We start from the raw sequence: 20,225 nt of genomic DNA, 5'->3' as shown, positions 1-20,225 counted from the left end.
GATAGTGTGGTGGATTGAATTTGAAACCTTCAGGTTTATGTCATGTCTCAGACTAATAAACCTACCACCACGATGCCCCTTTGGCTCATTCTAAAATTTGTTCTAAATATAGCAATTCTACAATCACAACAACCAATAGAAAAATAAATTTCTTGCATGGCATCCACAACAAAAAGGTACTTTGAGAATTCGATTACAAAGATTTTTTATTTCTTTTTAAGGAACAACATGATACACAAAGTAGTAAAAATTATTGTTTCTGAGTCACTCTCACATAATTGCTCTACTGAAGTGGCTAGTAAGAAGAATATAATGCCTGCATAGAGCTTATGAACTTTCCCAAACAGGACCCTAAAAGAAGCAAAAACAACCCCTTTGAGGATGTTAATGTTAATGTTAATGATCAGATTCATAGCGTGCTTTCCTCATAGATGAGAACCATTCCTTATAACATAAAAGACTAAAATGTACCTGCACTCTTGACCTGAGAGCATGACTTATGAGACACTCTTGGTGTGTTGTCACAATCCCATAAAACAAAGAGCTCACTTTGGACCTTAGTTATTCTCTTGTTTCACTTTCATGATTGTGGTAGCTAATGCAAAAAGGTGTGAAATGTAGGCCATGAAAAGTATGCAAAGGACCACTTTCATTTTGGCCCTTACAATAGATCAAATCCTTGCATGCCACAGAAAAAAAAAAGAAGGAAGTCTCCAAGTAATGACTCTTTGCAATTCCAGATGTTACCTTTAATTTGTACAATGAATAATCACTATATATATCTTGCAACTTGCAGCAGAAAACGTGTATTTTTTTCTTATTAGGGACCCATAAGCTTTGTGTAAGACTAGGAAAATCAAAAATGGCAGACCAAATGTTTTGTCACATACATCTATGAAATGCCTTTGTCACAATTATGTAGAAAAGTTGATTATTGTAGAAGATTATGGCCACCACAAATATATAAGATTAGATCATTGATATTCATATTGTAATTTACTAAAGTAGTTCTACATTTTGTAAACCAAACCATTATATTTAAATTAAACAAACCTAATGCACAATTTTTTATTTTTATAATTGCTAACATGACTTATTATAATTCTTTTACCTAATAAAAATTGTATTTATAAGCGATAAAATTAGATGTGAAAGTGATATAATTTTTTTGGGTAGAAAGTGAAAGTGATATAATATACCTTACAATGACCTCCATTGTAAACAAGACTTCCATTTCACGCCAATGTAGATACTCTTTGCACCAAGTATTTCCCTTTTTTATTTAGTATTTTCATGAATTAGTATATGAGTTTTTCTTGGGTCTGGATTAGGTTTACTGCTTTTTATTATATATTTAAATGGTTCGTTAACGAAGGTTCTTAAAGGGACCGTTACAATGATACCATTTACATTTTATGTATAACATCACAGCGCCTACCATTGCTGAATGTTGACCAATTCCTCTTTAAATGACTTTCCTTTCCTCGCCAAAGTTAGATGTTCGTTAACCATTGGACTTGGTTTTCTAATCAACAAAAACCCAAAACCAACACCCCAGACAAGCTAGTCAATTCGTGCCCTGATTGATTATTAGTTATCAAAATTAATACTCTTTCTCCACTAGTTGCCTCATCTATAATAAAGTGCTCAACAACCACAATTTTTTCCTTTTTTATTTTACACCAAAGGTGAAAAGCATGGATTCCAATTACAATAAAGTAATCTTACTTCTTTGCAATTAATTTAAGCAACTTTTGACTGAAATGGGATGAGGAATTTTAAGATGGGGTTTTCTAAATCAATTCCATTTTTTTGGACTAAAGTTGACCATTTTTCAATAGCAAATTTTGTAAATTCCAAGATAAAGGAAAAAGGAGTTACTTGCTTATGAAAATCTCAATGAACATGTAGATGAAAATTGAGCATGCTGAAGCTGCTTTATTATTACACTTTCTTACAAAGTGCAAATGGACAATGACTTGTAATCATTTGAATGACCTAACCTGCTTTAAAGGAGTAACAATTCATGGCCTAGCCCAGCTAGATATTTTTTAACAACAGGTTTAAATTTCAGAAAAGTTGAAATTTTTTCTTTGTTTTATGTTCATTTTGTCTTTCTGGCCAAGAACATGAGAAGGAAATCTACCTAACAAAACAGGATAAAAAGAGAAAAGGGTCAAGCTTAGCTTATGCAACACTGTTATAATGCACAGGGTAAAAATGAAGAAAGAAGGAAACTTTAACTCAAATTAATTTAAACTATGCATAATCAAGAAAGAGTAACTTGAAGTAGCAGAAATAGTATAATAATGAATAAACATGTTACAAGTAAATGCTTGATTAGAGATTGACCCAGAGTTTGGCTAGGTTTTACTAAAACTAAATCCATAAGTGTTCTTCTTATTAGACATCAGTGCAAAAAATGCAGAATTCATTGCTAGGTGTGAGGAAAGCCTATTAGATTTCTCATATTCAGCACAAGGAAAAAAAAAAAAAAAACCAGCAAAAATCAGATTTATCACATGCCAAACATTAGTTTTCACGTCTAAATTTTGATTTGTCTTTGCATAAATAATAAGGTTGAGGTAATGATTTTCGAGATTCGTTAATACAAAAGAGAGAAGGGGAAAAAACAACTATTTTCTACCAAAAATCATTTGTCATTATTGCCATTCATTGCTTCTTCAATCAATTCCATAATTTACTTTTAATTATAATTAAGCCATATTCAAAATGTTTGACATGATAAGTAACAAAAAGAAAAATCTAATTCGCATTACAGTTGTTGTTTTGAAATCTCATCTCATATACGTTTGAATATAATTTGAGAAAATAATATACTGCACGTGAAGAATTATACCTAATTTTGCCCTTTTGCATGTTTTGAAATCTAACTTAGATATTATTTTCAATTAATGAGTACATGTCAAGATGTTAAATCGATGATACAATTAATCACTAAATTAACTCGAGTTGTAATCACTTGCCAAGGAGAATAAAAAACACAAAAAGAGCTACTGGAATGGATCGGTAATAGACTCTTTGATGCATAAGTTAATAGGGTTTATATCTAAAGGATTGTTTATTATGAAATGAGATCAAAACTGTTTATACATTTTTTCCCATATAGCCTTCTATTATGTTTGTTTTTGGAGAAAGAATCACTCGGTTATTTTAGCTTGGGAATTGAAATTCAAATATTGGTACTTCATTTCCTCGGTAACATCTACAACAATAATGATTTATCCCAGAAATCTCGGTGATCAGTTAGGTTTTAAATGCCATTCATTGCGAGGAGTTAGTACATTCTCGTCGTTTTTCTACTCAGGTTAGCTCAACTATGCCGAGCTCTCCTTGCTATTGCCAAGTCGCTAGCTTGATATGGCTGAGTTGGCGTATCATCATTTTGTGACGAGTGTCATATCATCACATTGCTCATTAGAAATTTTGAATTCCATTTTAATGCCTTTTAAAATAATAATAAAGAATCCATTTTAGTAAAATATTTTTCAATCCAAATTCAGGTGTGTCAATCTCAAAGATCGGACACAATCACACAAAAGATAAATTTGCTTACTGTGACATCTTCTAGGTGACTTTTGTAATACTTGGAGATGGAGTCTACATTGATTAATTTAAGATTGTGACAATATTAGATGAGCCACTATTGTGTTTCAATTTCACCAATTTTTCTTATAATAGATAACGATTGTTATTACGTAAATTATTGTGATTTATGACCAAAGTTTTGAATTCGGTAACATGTTAAAGTTCACAATAAATACCGACATGCAATTCAACTATTTATTTGGTAGTTACATCTTCCTTGACAAAACTAAAGTAGAGTTGGTCAAATACACTGCATTAATTTCCTCAACCAAATTCAAACACATGATTTAATTAAATCTAATTCCCATCAAAAACAAAAATATTACTATTTTTCATGTATTGATTAAATTTTAAAAAAAATTTAATCGTTAGTGATTATTTTACAAGAAAAGTCAAATAAATACAGCGTCAACTCCATGATAATTGATATTTAATATCAAATCAATAAACTCACTCCATAACGATTGCTCTTTATTAATTTTTTTCGTGTAAGTGAGATTCAACTCCTAAATATCTCATTCGAAAACAAAACACTTTACTAATTGCGCTGTCGCTAACTGTATTTCATGTAATTGGGATTCAAAATTTCAAACTCCAAATCTCTTATTTGAGAACAAAAAACTTTACTAGCCGAGCTAAACTAGAACCCATATGTCAATTGTAGATATGATTAGTATTAACATTTTTGAGATTCATGTATCCTAACCAAAAAAATCAAAGAGCATCATAATAATTAAACACAGTGGCTACCTCACATGATTGGACTTAACAGTAACACCACCACTACTATATGTCCAACCAACAAAAGCAACCAAACTCATCCAAAGAGAAACGACACCGTTTTTTTTTAAAAAAAAAAACCTAAACTCAAAGACTTGGTCTTAATCTAGAGAGAGAAAAGACAAAAAGAAAGACATGAAAAAAAATTCATTTATATAAACCAAAACCCAAACGCCAGTTTCAGTTTCTCTCAGTCTCACTTTCAAATTTTTTTCTGTTAAAATTCTCAAAGTCCTTATCTCTCTCTCTCTGAGAAAGAATAAGCAAGCAAGAAGATAAGGGCATTTTGGTAATTTTGATTATTTTCTTCATTCATTCATTCATGTTCTTCAACTACAAGAACAACAGTCCCGGCGGCGGCGGCGGCTGTGACGGCGGCGGCTGGGTCTGGATAATGGCTATGGTGGCTCCGACGAACGCGGCGGTGGTTTTCACGGCTCTCGCCGGAGTCGCCTTGGTCGCCGCCGTAATTTACACTGCTCGTAGGTAAATTAAAAATTAAATGCTTTACTTCCTACTTTTTTTTTTTCGTTGTGTTTGACTGAGAAAGATACTGTACTGTAGCTGTTTGAAACCCTAGAAAATAGGTCTGAGAAAAAAAGTGTGTGAGTGTGTGTGTGTGTGTGTGTGAGAGTGTGAGAGAGAGAGAGTAGAAATAGATGAAAGCTCTAAGACGAAGTCACACTTCGTCGTCGTCGTCGTCGTCGAATTCCTCTCCTTCTTCGTCGTCGTCGTCGTGGATTCATTTGCGTTCGGTTCTATTCGTTGTTGCTTCTTCCTCACCAGCTTCTTGTTCTTCTTCTGATCGGTGAGTCCTTCTCTCTCTCTCTCTCTCTCTAGATTCTTCTGTAGCTCTGTGGTTTTCTCTGATTGAGCTTTGATTTCTGTAAAGTTCGCTTATTTCGATTCAGATCTCGGTCTTTTCCTGCTCAAAAATCGTGTTTTCTGTACCAATCTTTAGCTCAATCTACTTGCTTTTGTGGTTTAGTCTCCTTGTTTGAGCTTAAACAAGCTTCAATGCTCAATCTACTTGTTTAAGCTTAACCACTGTAGCTGCTACTAATTACAGATTTGTTGAAGTTGGAGCTTTGGTTTATTTATAATTCTAGATAGTAATTTTCTGTTAAAAAATTGAGTTTCTTTCTACTTGGTTTGGAAAGTAGATGAAAGTGGATCATTGTCAAAATGGGTTAATTTACTTTGCTTCTTTTGTTTATATACATTAAATGTTGTGATTTTTCTGTATCCGCGAAGAAAATAACTTACTCATGGTTTGTGTTACCAATTAAAGACATTTCGCCGAAATTTTCAGTGGCTTATTAGGTATATAAGGTTTTGGGAGTTCCAAGCTGGGAACTTAAAAGTTGGTAATGAATCAATTTTTCGTGATCTGTATGTAACATGACTTTTCCTGCGTTGTTCTACCATGTATCTCATTTTTTTTTAAAAAAAAAAAAAGAAAAAAAAGAAAAAAAAAAAGATCGATGCTTTACATGTTCGTCTGGAGTAATTCATGTCCTTCACCGCACCCTCTAAAAGAATAGCATTTAGGTTTCTACGTTTTAATGTTAATCTTGAATAAGCTAAATGACAATTTGGGGGAAATTGGCTGAGGTTGCCAATGCCACTTATTTGGGATCTGAGACTTTTTAGAGTTTAAAGATGAACTGAAAGGCACTGGGTGGTGACTAATTGTATATTTTCATTTCAAATTTGTTTTCTTTCCATCTACGAAGACTGAAAACAGTAAATGAAGAAATGATGTCTGATTGGAACCCCAGTGAGCTTTTAATTTTGTACAAAAATGGTTGAACATTTGTATTACATTTTACCATAACATGTTTTGTGTGGAAGTTGGATGCTAGCACTTCAGGGTTAGGATATTTCTTGTGGCAGATTTTGACCTCTAGTTCCTGTTGGAGTGATCTCATCATGACCTCTCATTACAAATTGGTTTTGAATGGAAAATTAAACCAAACATACTATGCTTTGAGAACTCATTTCCTTATATTGCCCCAAAGCTTTCATTAATATAATTTGACACTTTATATAAAGAAATATCCTTTTAATTTATATGTGATCATTGTCTACTTTTATTTTCATATGCTGGCTTCTCTTTTGGTACAACTATTAATCTTTTTCCTTTCTTTCATTTTCAGGGGTCGTCTTAAGTCACCATGGTCACGCAGGAAAAGAAAACATGCCCTTTCACGTCAGCAATGGACAAGTTTGTTTACACCAGATGGGAAGCTCCGTGATGGTGGAGTTAAGTTTTTGAAGAAAGTTCGCAGTGGAGTGAGTTACCATCCTTCTCATTTCTCTGATATCTCTAGTCAACAACATAAATTTATATTATCCTCTGTTACTAAGATTGGCTTCCTTATTTCTGATGCAGGGTGTCGATCCAAGTATTAGGGCAGAAGTTTGGCCTTTCCTTCTTGGAGTGTAAGCATTCTCAGCCTTTTGTGTGTGTGGCCTGTGTGGAGTAAAAAGTATTTCTATTATTATTACATTCCTGTATCTGTGGGATAGCACTTGTTATCAATTCTGATTACTGAACTTCTATACATTTATATCTCCATAAATTGAATTTTGGTCTCTGGTCCTTGTCCTATACATTGGGGAGAATTTGGATGGCCGTTTCCTCCTTCACTCTGGATGATTTAGCAATTGCCATAATATTATGACCTTCCATGTGCATGTTGCTGTGGAATCTTTAAGATTCTATCTGCTCTCATCTTGTGGAATCACGACTTTTTCCTCCTTATTTTCCTGAGCTACCCTTTTGGTTCTTGTTAGTGGTACCTGATTTGTTGCAGTTGTCTTGGTAAATCTAGTTTGGTCTCTTAAAACCAACTCTTGTTCATTTTTACTGTTCCTTGATTCTCAAATCTTGTGGTTTACTGGTTCCTTATCTAGATCAATTGGGTCAGCAAAAGTTACTTTCGAGGCTATAGACTTGTTAATTTGTGTTTATTATTCATAATGGCTGTATATTCAATTGAGTAAAATCCAGTTCTTGGGTTATGGATAGTCAACCTATGGTTTATGGTTGGAAGCTTTTCTGCCTTTGGTAGTGTGGTTATTTTAAAATTTCAAAGCCTTCTTTTAAAATGTTTTTTTTTTAAAAAAAAAAAAAGAAAAAAAAGAAAAAAAAAAAGATCGATGCTTTACATGTTCGTCTGGAGTAATTCATGTCCTTCACCGCACCCTCTAAAAGAATAGCATTTAGGTTTCTACGTTTTAATGTTAATCTTGAATAAGCTAAATGACAATTTGGGGGAAATTGGCTGAGGTTGCCAATGCCACTTATTTGGGATCTGAGACTTTTTAGAGTTTAAAGATGAACTGAAAGGCACTGGGTGGTGACTAATTGTATATTTTCATTTCAAATTTGTTTTCTTTCCATCTACGAAGACTGAAAACAGTAAATGAAGAAATGATGTCTGATTGGAACCCCAGTGAGCTTTTAATTTTGTACAAAAATGGTTGAACATTTGTATTACATTTTACCATAACATGTTTTGTGTGGAAGTTGGATGCTAGCACTTCAGGGTTAGGATATTTCTTGTGGCAGATTTTGACCTCTAGTTCCTGTTGGAGTGATCTCATCATGACCTCTCATTACAAATTGGTTTTGAATGGAAAATTAAACCAAACATACTATGCTTTGAGAACTCATTTCCTTATATTGCCCCAAAGCTTTCATTAATATAATTTGACACTTTATATAAAGAAATATCCTTTTAATTTATATGTGATCATTGTCTACTTTTATTTTCATATGCTGGCTTCTCTTTTGGTACAACTATTAATCTTTTTCCTTTCTTTCATTTTCAGGGGTCGTCTTAAGTCACCATGGTCACGCAGGAAAAGAAAACATGCCCTTTCACGTCAGCAATGGACAAGTTTGTTTACACCAGATGGGAAGCTCCGTGATGGTGGAGTTAAGTTTTTGAAGAAAGTTCGCAGTGGAGTGAGTTACCATCGTTCTCATTTCTCTGATATCTCTAGTCAACAACATAAATTTATATTATCCTCTGTTACTAAGATTGGCTTCCTTATTTCTGATGCAGGGTGTCGATCCAAGTATTAGGGCAGAAGTTTGGCCTTTCCTTCTTGGAGTGTAAGCATTCTCAGCCTTTTGTGTGTGTGGCCTGTGTGGAGTAAAAAGTATTTCTATTATTATTACATTCCTGTATCTGTGGGATAGCACTTGTTATCAATTCTGATTACTGAACTTCTATACATTTATATCTCCATAAATTGAATTTTGGTCTCTGGTCCTTGTCCTATACATTGGGGAGAATTTGGATGGCCGTTTCCTCCTTCACTCTGGATGATTTAGCAATTGCCATAATATTATGACCTTCCATGTGCATGTTGCTGTGGAATCTTTAAGATTCTATCTGCTCTCATCTTGTGGAATCACGACTTTTTCCTCCTTATTTTCCTGAGCTACCCTTTTGTTCCTTGTTAGTGGTACCTGATTTGTTGCAGTTGTCTTGGTAAATCTAGTTTGGTCGCTTAAAACCAACTCTTGTTCATTTTTACTGTTCCTTGATTCTCAAATCTTGTGGTTTACTGGTTCCTTATCTAGATCAATTGGGTCAGCAAAAGTTACTTTCGAGGCTATAGACTTGTTAATTTGTGTTTATTATTCATAATGGCTGTATATTCAATTGAGTAAAATCCAGTTCTTGGGTTATGGATAGTCAACCTATGGTTTATGGTTGGAAGCTTTTCTGCCTTTGGTAGTGTGGTTATTTTAAAATTTCAAAGCCTTCTTTTAAAATGCATCAGTTTTTTTCAGTTAGAAGTTTCATTCATTCCTTTCAAAACAACAGTATGAATTTTGGAAACTTTTGGCTTATAGAATTCATTAGTTTGAACACTGTGTTCCTTCCACCATCGGCAGTATCACTTATCATTTGAATATCTTGCTTCTCTCTGTGGTGCATTTGTTTAGATGTGCTATGCTGATTCACCAAACTGTATATTTATGTTGCCTTTGTATCTAAAGGTTGGTTCATACCTCTGTATGTTGACTGAATTTCTTTATTTCAACAGTTATGATTTGAACAGTTCAAAAGAGGAAAGGGATAATATAAGAACCCAGAAAAGGTACGTACACCAACTTCATTTAAAAGTTCCAAATTTCCAATTTATTAATTGCATCACTTCAGGATAAGTTGTGTGGGTTTTAGACTGCATGATGAGATTCTTAATTCCCTTCTCTTTAGACTTCTAACCTTAACGGTGGTTATTTTCCAATCTTTTAATGCAGAAAGGAGTATGAGAAACTTCGCAGACAATGTCGGAGACTCCTAAAACGTAGCAAAGATGACTTTAAATTGAATGAAATCGGTAGAATAAGCTGTGATGGGTACAGTGGGAATCTTGCACATTACACAGATTCTCCGAGCTCTGAAGATGTGGTTAGCGCCAGGGAGTCCCTTTCTAGTGAGGAAAGGAGTCCAGATGTTGAATACTCTGACAACCCCTCTAGTGCAATGTTGGAAGGGGACGAAAATGCAGGACGAATCACAAATGCTGATGCTTCTACACTAGACGGCGAGTCATCAGACTCAGACTCATCTGAAAACCCTGAAGTTAGTCAGACTTTCCCCTCTACAGAAGAGAATGATCCTGACATGAATTGCAAAGAGGATTCTTCTCCCTCACGGACAGAAGTCTCTTCAAAACTCCACAAAGATGAAGATTTTTCCTCATGGCAGCGGATCATCCGCCTGGATGCTGTACGTGCCAATACAGAATGGATACCATACTCCCCATCACAAGCTGCGGTTTCAGAGGTGAGGGCACGGCGTTCTGCTGAGGCTGTGGGACTGAAGGATTATGATCACTTAGAGCCCTGCAGGATCTTCCATGCTGCCCGACTAGTTGCTATTCTTGAAGCTTATGCGCTATATGACGCTGAAATTGGCTACTGCCAGGGCATGAGTGATCTTCTTTCCCCAATAATTGCCGTTATCACAGAGGATCATGAGGCATTCTGGTGTTTTGTGGGTTTCATGAGGAAGGCACGGCATAATTTTAGGCTTGATGAGTTGGGAATCCGAAGGCAACTTAACCTTGTTTCAAAGATTATCAAGTGCAAGGACTCTCACCTTTACAGACACCTGGAGAAGCTTCAGGCTGAGGATTGCTTTTTCGTTTATAGGATGGTGGTGGTACTGTTTAGGAGGGAATTAACATTTGAACAGACCATATGCCTCTGGGAGGTAATGTGGGCAGACCAGGCAGCCATTAGAGCTGGGATTGGCAAGTCTGCATGGGGTCGGATAAGGCAGCGAGCCCCACCCACAGATGAGTTGTTACTTTATGCAATTGCAGCTTCTGTATTGCAAAAGAGGAAACTGATCATCGAGAAGTATAGCAGCATGGATGAGATTATAAGGGAGTGTAATAGCATGGCTGGGCAACTTGATATGTGGAAGCTCCTTGATGATGCGCACGCCTTGGTGGTGACTCTCCATGATAAGATAGAGACATCCTTCTGATGGCAGTGCAATTTTTGAGCTAATGTTTTAGGCCACAGTTCTTTCTAGGGATCGTGGCTCTTTGGCGGCATCTTCAAGTCTTTAGGACTGCAAAAACAATAACCTGAGGTGCTATCTGAATGGAGTGTGGAATTTATGGCGTTCATTTTGCTACCGCTTACTTTCAAGACACAGTTAAGTGAGGGTGGCAAACATTTAAGAGATGCCTTATTTAACTCAGCCAAAAAAAGAAAAAAAATGCCTTATTTAGATTTATTACTTTGTATGCACCCTTATTCTCTACCAGAAATCTTCCAAGGGAAGAAAAAGCTGCACAGGCTAGCAAGAGCCTGTTTAGCAGTCAGAATACCATTTCGGATGAGGACTAGTGAGAGTTTGGTAATAAGATCCCATTGATATTGTTATTTTAATAGATTCTCAAAAAAGAAAAAAAGACAAAAAAGAGTTATAGAGAATGGACTATGCCTGTGTATTAGATAATCAAGAAGGTGAAAAATGCTAGTCATTGATTATAAAATGATTTCAACTTTTGTTCATAGCTGTTCCCAATGATGAACCAACACTCGGGCACACACTCTCTACTTACATGTGCCCTCAATTGAAAAACCCATCCCAAGGCTAGTTGAATATTGGGTTTAATCTTATCCATGTGAGTGAATTGGATTTAATGATTTATTATCAAATCATTAGAATGGTCAATTTTTTTATTTTTTTTTATTTTTAATATTGATAGCATATGATAAATTTAATATACTCATTTTAAAATGAATTAATTAAAGAGTTAACTATCTCAGGGAGAATATTCATGTGAGTCAGAACTCAACTAGCCCTTGAGAGAGGCAATGGCTGGACAAAAAAAAATTGTGATGCATTCTCATTTTTTATATTGCAGTGCATGCTGCCAGAAACGATTGACTTTTGGAGTCTAGGCAAAATTGCATCCTCATATTGACCCAGAAGGGCCAGAACCTATTAAAAGGCATAAGCAGCCAGAACAGTAGTCCTTAACAGATGGCACTCTTTTGAGGGTTTACTTTCAGTCTAGATGCTGAACAAGCTCTAACATTAGTGTTTGGTCATTCTCAAAATAGTATCCCAACTTGCTATTTTACCAATATATACACACAAGATGAGTTTTACCCAGGTATGCATTTCTAAATTTTTTTAGCAACTGTGGATGGTGAATTCTCACACGTGTATATATATAATGTAAAACCAAATATATTATTTTATTAAAAAATATCTCACTCCAAATATAAATAAAGAAAAAAAAATTAAATGAAATAGTAAAATAATATAGATTGGAATGTTGAGTGTATTGTAAAGTGAATTGATATAATAAATAAAGTAACTTTTTAAATGGTAAAATACTCTAGGTAAAATACTGGGATATGGAAATACTGGATATGAATTCTCATCGAGTCTAAATTCTAGCTCTCTAAAGACCAAAAATTCTGGTTTTATAATCAAGCCCAAAAATAGGCACCTTGAGTAAGGCTGGCACGAATTAGACACCACCATCCACCAAGCTACACCATGTTGACTGCTTTTGTCCATTGCCAACAGTGTCCGCATGGCTGACATTTTTCTGATTCTTTTTTTTTTTTAAACAGTCGGTGGCGGTTCAGTGCCCTTGACTATTATTTCAACGAGATTTTTTTTTTGGTAAACTATTAATTCAGGAGTTACGTTATTGTTATAGACGAGTCGTTTCTTGCATAAACCCATCACTTTCACAACTTTATTATTCACCAGTAACAAATTACTGTAGTTGTAAAATTTGTTGTGGAATATATTGGACTCTTTAGAGTTAAAATTGAAAACAGCCTCTACCCTTGCTTATCATCCAAATATAATAATACAAAGTCTAAGGCTTCATTGACACATAACACTGGCAAAAAGACCCTCAAACTATTGCTCAATTTTGACAATAACAGACACCAAAGAGAAATTTAAATTAAAACAAGAGAAGCAACTGTCCTTTTTAAATTCTTAACTAATGAGGACAAATGACTCGCCCTTGGAAACGACATATTGTAAACGGTAGTAGGCTACTCCTTCTTGGTGAAGTGTCGGACGGCAAAGGCTAAACCCAAGATCAACAGGGGAACAAGAAACTGTAAAATCTTAATCAGGAACTCGGGGGTCTTATCATGATTGTACGCAGCTTGTTGGGGTGGAATGTAAGTCCGTTTTTGCGGAACAGTGGATGCATCAATCTCTCCAATGTAATATTTCCCCATCATTTCTCTGGCAGAATCACTGTGGCCCACATCTTCAAAATCATTTGTTGCATCCTTCCCTGAAAAATTTTGAGACAAAAATGGTCTTATATGGTTGTATATTGAGGCCCTTGGGCATCATTTTGTATGCTAAGGTAAATGCAATGGTTTTACCTGTTGCGGATAATAGGACTTCATCACCTCCAGGATGATCTTCCATGAATGCTGTTACATCATACACCTAAGATTGAAACTCAAAACTTCAGTAAATAAGATAAAACAATTCCATATATTTATGAACAGGGAAAAAAGAAAAAAGAACTGATTATTTTTATAGTAGGCCGAAGTCATCATTAAGAGGATTTTCCTAAACTGAATGTGGGCTCTTCATTTTCACCACAGCTTGAGGATTAGATGATGCAACTTGGTGTACAAGAGTGCCACTAAGACTTGTAAACCAAAATGATTTCATCATGGGTGGAATCATTGCACATAGATGTTTGCTGCATGTAAATGCCTTTTCATTGAAGCAAAAACTAAAAATTTTGTTCGTCATGTAAAACTATTATAAACACCGATTCAATAGACGTAGTTGATGGGCAGCAGGTGAATAATCCTGTCCTGCCCCTTGTTGGTCCCAAGGGATGGAGGAGGCTAGGTTAGTCAAAAGATGGTTATTAGTTCAAGGACAAAAGCTGCCACTGCTTTTTTCAGGGTAGGAAGGGGTAGAGAAAATGATTGAACCCAATAATTGAGAACCAGGCTCTACCGGGAAGAGAGAGAGAGAGCCCCAATAATATCTATCATGAACAGGGCACTTTCATGAACATCATAACGTGGAAAGAGTAGACCATGCTCATAATACTGTAATTAGATGGCATATGTATGTAGATGTACTCCCTAAGCATCTAGATGAACATGAATTTTTTAGGCTGCTCTATGATCAATGCTACATCCCTTGGAAATGGGAATGAAGGAACACATATTGGAACAGTGACCACGATGGAATAAATAGGTTTGGTTTTCCCCTTCGTGGTCACCGACCAACATGCCCCCAATCTTGGGCATGTAGCACAAGATATATGGTGGGCTTGATAGTACTTGAAAATGTACAGATGATCAAAGTCAAGCTTTGACCACATGGAATAAATAGGTTTGGTTTTCCCCTACGTGGTCACCGACCAACATGCCTCCAATCTTGGGCATGTAGCACAAGATATAGGGTGGGCTTGATAGTACTTGAAAATGTACAGATGATCAAGGTCAAGCTTTGACCTCAGACTACATGTAAGTTTTTGGTATCTATAGTGTAAAACCAACCCCACGGGAAGTGGGGTGTTGTAAAAGTTTGACCATGAAGAGTGGAAAATCATTCTCTCTGCAATGGCATTCGACATAACCGAGCAAGACTCAGTGTCTGACAATTCTGTTGCAACTAGGAGGATTTTATAAAAAATAAGAATTGAAAGCCAATTCATTGTCGCTGGAATTGGGTATGAAGAGTTTCAGAGTTCTCCAGAGCATGCAAAGCACCAAAGCAACAACATTCAGGCAAGGGAAATAATAAGATACAGTGAGAGTGAAAAAGAAAAAAAATTATGATCTATTATAGGGACCAAGGTGAAACTTACACAAAGAAGCTTCTTAAATTCCAAATTTCAAATTATACATTTCCCTAAATTTTCTCATAAACCAAGCAGCTAAAAAAAAAATCCTAACAATAGGGGAAAAAAACACATCATGAAACAGAAACACAGAGTCATTTTATAACATACAATATTTCCCATATAATCAAATATATATTAGCCAAGCTAACAATGAATTAAGACGAAAAGGTTTGAGATCTCCCGTACTACAGACCAAAAAGTCAATTCCCTTTACACAACTGAGCCTAATCAGACATCTGCTTCCTTAGTTTCAATTTCCAAGTTTTCTCAACAACCAAGCGGATAGCTAATAAATCAATCCAGAAATTGAAAAAATAAATAAATAAACGAAGAAAGATCTGACCTTCCCAGAAATTATAAGCCAACAATCCTTGGTCTTGTTGTGCTTTTCCACATCTTCAAAAACGTGAACCTTCGGATCTGAAGCCATTTTTCACTGACACCAATCACAAAAACACCAAAACTTTTAAAACCCAGAAAAATTTAATAATCCAAAACCCCAAAAATTTAAATTTGGGAAGGATCTAATAGGACCCAATAAGATTCCAAATCACCAAACACCAAAACACCCAATACCCATCAATGTTTATGCAGTAAAGGTCTAAAATTTATGTGTTTATATTCGATACAGAGGATCTAAAATAGAGATTCTGAGTCAAAATCAAACAAAGTAAAGCATCTTTCAAGGTTTCTGTCTTACCTGAAAGAGATGAAAAAGGCTTTAACAGTCTCTCTACCTTGTTCTTGTCAAACAGTCTGTCAAAGCTCAACTTGTCCAATGAGGGACCATGAATTTATAACTCAGGTTCTTGTTCCTGTCGAATACCAAAATGCCCTTCACATCAGAACCAATTACAAGACTTTCTGCTTTAGAGAAAAAGTTGGTAGCAACAAGAGGGGCAATTCAATAATTTGTGTGGCATTAAAATTTTTTTTTTTTTTTTTTTTTGAGAATGATTTGCGTGTGGCATTACGTGTAAACGTTATATAAAAAAAAAAATTATTTATTTATTTGAGTAATTTGAATAATGCCATTAAAGTTGGTACGTGTGTTTCACGATAAACTTTTTTTTTTTTTGGTGAATACGTGTGTTTCACGATAACCTTATGTTAGTAAAAGAGTGATTTGAGATTATCCAAAAAAAAACAAAGGGTGATTGATTGCAAGGTTTTGTTTTGTCTCTGTTTTTAAAATGTATATAAGCAAAATGAAATATTCCAAAATTTTGATTTTTGTTTTTGTTTTTGCAGCTTCTGGCTAGACTATTGCGCTCTCTCTTTGTCTATAAAATATTTTGAAAATCTTATAAATCGATAGTGTAGTCCTAATTAGGAGTAAGATCCATATCAACCAATAATTTAATATATATATATATATGTGTGTATTATATCAATAGGTAAAATTTAGAGAAAGTTCAATTAGAATTTGAAATTAGAATCTAATTTTGCGCTATATATTTAAATTTATGTGGAGACCACACTATAATTATCTACTTAAATTTGTGTCATGTGTTCACTTAAGTTTTATTTATTTATTTACTTATTTATTTTATTTTTTTATCTTTGTGTCAAGTGAGTTAATGAGTGCAAAATACTAAGAATTTAATATTAATGAACTATAAAAAAAAATCACATAAATCAATAAAAAGCACTACACAACAAAGATCACCACACACTCTATCTTATTAAAAATTAGAAAAAAAATGATTATAAGTAGTATTAAATTTAAGCAATTATTTTAATATGTGACTAATTACGTTTACTTTTTTTAAAAAAAAAATTGACTAAATTATTTATATTTTTATGATAAAAATTGTGTTTAATTTTAAAGATATTTATACGTATTCGCATGTTACATGCTTTTTTTTTTTTTAATAATTTGACTAATTATTTATATTTTTATAATAAAAATTGTGTTTAATTTTAAATGCATCCATGCATTTACATACTATTATATATAAAACAAAAAAAAAAGTTTAATTTTTGATTGACTTCATAATTAATTGTCACATATGTTTTTGGGCCCCTATGATTTTAAAACATTATTATTCTATTATATATATATATACATATATAAATTTATTTTAGAATTTATTTTATACCTAAACCCTCTATTAAAATCTTATCAAATCATATTTTATTTAAATAGTAAAATATGTGATTCCATGCACAAAAACATTCATGATAAATTTGTATTAATAACTACTACAATTATTAAATTTCATATTTAGACAACAAATAAAAAAGAGAAAAAAAATTACCAATATATTTTTGTTAAACTTTCCTATGCAATGCACAAAGTACCAACTAGATATTCAATATTTTGAAAGTATAAAAACATGATTCTCACTCCTCTCATATAAATGGTAGGTCTTATTGATTAAATTCATAGTGAGATTCACCATTTATGTAAAATGAGAGATTAACATGATGTTATACCATCCATATAAAATAAAATTTAAAAAAAAAAGCACAATGGTATTCTAATAAAAATTTTCCTTGTCTAGGGGCACAAGTAAATATACATTTAATAGAGTAAAAATAATGTTTCTATATGTTTTTAAAAATATAAAGTCAAATTACTTACATGTGAAGAATAACACACAAAACCATAATGAATTTTTGGATTATTAATTCTTAATACCTTATTAGTTAACAAGATTCTTAGTTTATGGTTATGTAAAACTTTTTTTTTTTTTTTTTTTTGTACAAGTTATTTTCTAAAGTAAAATAAGTCAATAAAAATAAACTCATGCTAAGACGCATTTAAAGGAAATTAAGGTAACATGATATGCTTTTAAAAAAAAAAAATTAATCATTTAATAGTTGTTGTTAGTATTTTGATTGGTTTGACCAGACCAATAACTCATCCCCCCATCAATTGTCCACATGCGTTACCAAATAAGTGAGATTTATGTCTACATTAACACTTTTTGGAATATGAGTAATTTAAAAAAAAAAATAGAAAATTATCTCATTTTTCTATATTTTGTAGCGACCTTAGAATGAGTTTGAAAATTACCTATTGACTTCTCTTATTTAATTTCACATAAATTATAGTTGTTTTTCAAAAACATTTAGCAAAAAATAACTTTATCTCATACCAAGATAAATAATGGAAGTAATGAGATAGATTTCTTTCGACCAATTTTTATTCGATATTACCAAGCACGAAAAATGTGAAAAACTATTTTCAAATAAGACTTTTCATTGAATTTTAACAAACACCACACCAGTGTCACTCTGAACTAGTTTATCTATATTTGACAAGTCTTCCAAAACTTATTCCAAAGAATAATCCAATGAAATTCTTATCATCTTCCATAACTATTTCCTACGAAAATAGGATGTAATAATTATTTTCATGTTTAGAGTAACTTTTTTTTTTTTTTTTGGCAATAAAGGAAATTTACATGGCCTTGTGGTGAGCACAAGAAAGGCCAGTTAAAATTCCCATTTTAGCAAGGTGTGTGGTGCGGTGATGACTGATGACCTACCTTCTTTCCATGTAAAGGACTGATGGAGTTGTTTCCTCGTAATAATTGAACTAAATAAATACTCACAGCTTGTCTCATGGTCATCCATACACTTCTTATTGTGTCACAATCGTTAAGATTTGGTACCAATGATTCCCATCTGTTTTTTTTTTGGCTGAAACTAATAATTCCCATCTCACTGATGGTCCTTGCCTCCTAGGAAGTAGAAATTGCTGTAGGACCTTTAAAAATTTTTCTTTATATATAAAATATATATATATATATATCTAAAATTTTTAAATCGTATCTTCCATTCTATTTTCGCTGTAGATCATTCGGGCCTTTTTTGTTTGGGATCTTATAGTTTTGGATAGTTTATTTACAGAGTATTCATAAAAAAAAAAAAAAAAAAAAAAACTGTAACTTTTATATTAAATATTTGACAAAAAGCTAAAGATTATTATTATTTTTTTAAAAAGATAAAAAACAAAAAAGCAAAAAGTTAAGCCAAATGCACACTTATATCTTAACTCCTAAGTGCATCGACCTCCAGTTAAATCACAAGCGAAGAGAGTAAGGTTTTGTTCGTAGACTAACCATTTTTTCGGGGTGCTCACGGGGACCTTTGTCTATTTTGTAATTTTCGCGGTGAATGATGAAGGCGTGGATCACTTTGATTTCTCGTTAACTTGTCTTTATTGTTTGTTTTGAATTAATGATGTGATGGATGAATAAGTTTGTTTTTATTGACTTGTTTATACCCGTAACCGGGTCTTAATTTTCATCTTAAATTAACAGTACATTCAAGTTTCAAAGTGGCTGTGGTGTTGTAACAATTGACAACTACTTCATTTATGCATAAGGAAAATTATTGAATGCTTTGAGGGTATCATAATTGCATACTTTTCACTCTCACATAAATTATGATATTATAGGTATACAAGCCACACAATTGTTAATATTACAAATGCATTGACATACATTATATACATTACGTCTCATTAAAGAGGGAGTATTATAAGGAAAATTATTGAATGCTTCGGAAGTATTCAATAATTTTCCACTCTTAATAAATTATGGTGTTATAGGTATACAAGCTACACAATTGTTAATATTACCAATGTATTGACATACATTATACATTACGTCTCATTTTAAAGAGGGAATATTATATGCATCTGGTACATATATTTCCTCCTCTCATATTGGATGGACCATCATTAATATTATCAATGTATTAACACACGCTAGGCCTTCCGTGATTCACTCCATGTGAGAGAGATGTATTACGCTAAATGCATGATAAATTTTTCCCACATTCAGGAGGGGGCTCACTTCTTTCATTGAAGAAACAGTCCGAATTATAGGCTTCATCCATAGATTCCAGTGAGCGCTTGGATCTATTCCTAATTTCTAGGCAATGAATATCCATAAGTAGGAGTTAATTTCTAGGCATTGAATTCCTCTAGTGGGACTAATAGGACCACTAGACTATTGACTATTGAGGAGTAACATTGGCTTTAAACCATTCCTTGATCATATCAATGAGTCATGTATGATTTATGAATTCTTTCTTTTACTTCCACCACAAACAAGCAGAATCCTTTTCAAGTTACAGCTGAATGCTTGAATGAAATATGTTACAGAATATTGTTGCATAGTTAAAAGATTCACTTCTTTGTAGAGGAAAGAATGACAAAGAGGGGTACGTTTAATATAGTAAATGAAAATTATGTTAGGAATAATAAAAATGTTGTAAGGAAACAACTATTAATATTCATAAGTTTGATTATTATGCATAGAAAGTTTGGTTGTCACGTATGCTTTCATTGATGTCATAGATTGGGCATTGAACAACCTGAGATAGCGATTTTTTGCACGCTCAGCTGGTTGTTTTGGACTAACAGAAATGAAAGGATAACTTCAATAGGGAATTCCTTGTTTTTC

The 20,225-nt window shown here is 33.5% G+C and overlaps 2 protein-coding genes across 3 annotated transcripts; one reads left to right on the top strand and one right to left on the bottom strand.

Annotated features, from left to right (window-relative positions):
- The first annotated feature begins 5,031 nt into the window (after window positions 1-5,031).
- On the top strand, window positions 5,032-11,449 carry LOC112005130 (rab GTPase-activating protein 22). 2 transcript variants are annotated; one of them, XM_024037379.2, is made up of 5 exons: window positions 5,032-5,197; window positions 6,549-6,684; window positions 6,785-6,834; window positions 9,460-9,513; window positions 9,677-11,449. In XM_024037379.2, exons 1-5 carry the CDS (start codon window positions 5,049-5,051, stop codon window positions 10,911-10,913), a joined length of 1,626 nt encoding a protein of 541 aa, XP_023893147.1. In that variant the 5' UTR covers window positions 5,032-5,048; the 3' UTR covers window positions 10,914-11,449. The 2 variants fall into 2 exon arrangements, with proteins under 2 accessions (XP_023893147.1, XP_065617290.1); XM_065761218.1 differs by lacking the exons at window positions 5,032-5,197; window positions 6,549-6,684; window positions 6,785-6,834 and adding exons at window positions 8,159-8,365; window positions 8,466-8,515.
- A 1,274-nt stretch (window positions 11,450-12,723) lies between these two features.
- Window positions 12,724-15,636, bottom strand: LOC112005204 (cytochrome b5). Its single transcript, XM_024037458.2, has 4 exons — window positions 15,503-15,636; window positions 15,146-15,238; window positions 13,310-13,376; window positions 12,724-13,215 (listed from the first exon to the last, which is right to left on the bottom strand). The coding sequence occupies exons 2-4, from the start codon at window positions 15,230-15,232 to the stop codon at window positions 12,965-12,967; spliced, it is 405 nt and encodes a 134-aa protein (XP_023893226.2). The 5' UTR covers window positions 15,233-15,238; window positions 15,503-15,636; the 3' UTR covers window positions 12,724-12,964.
- Between the last annotated feature and the right edge of the window lie 4,589 nt (window positions 15,637-20,225).

The sequence above is a fragment of the Quercus suber genome, unplaced genomic scaffold (assembly GCF_002906115.3).
Source record: "Quercus suber isolate HL8 unplaced genomic scaffold, Cork oak 2.0 scaffold_401, whole genome shotgun sequence".
Lineage (NCBI taxonomy): Eukaryota > Viridiplantae > Streptophyta > Magnoliopsida > Fagales > Fagaceae > Quercus > Quercus suber.
The sequence above is the reverse complement of the archived record's forward strand: the minus strand, read 5'-3'. Positions and strand labels throughout refer to the sequence as shown.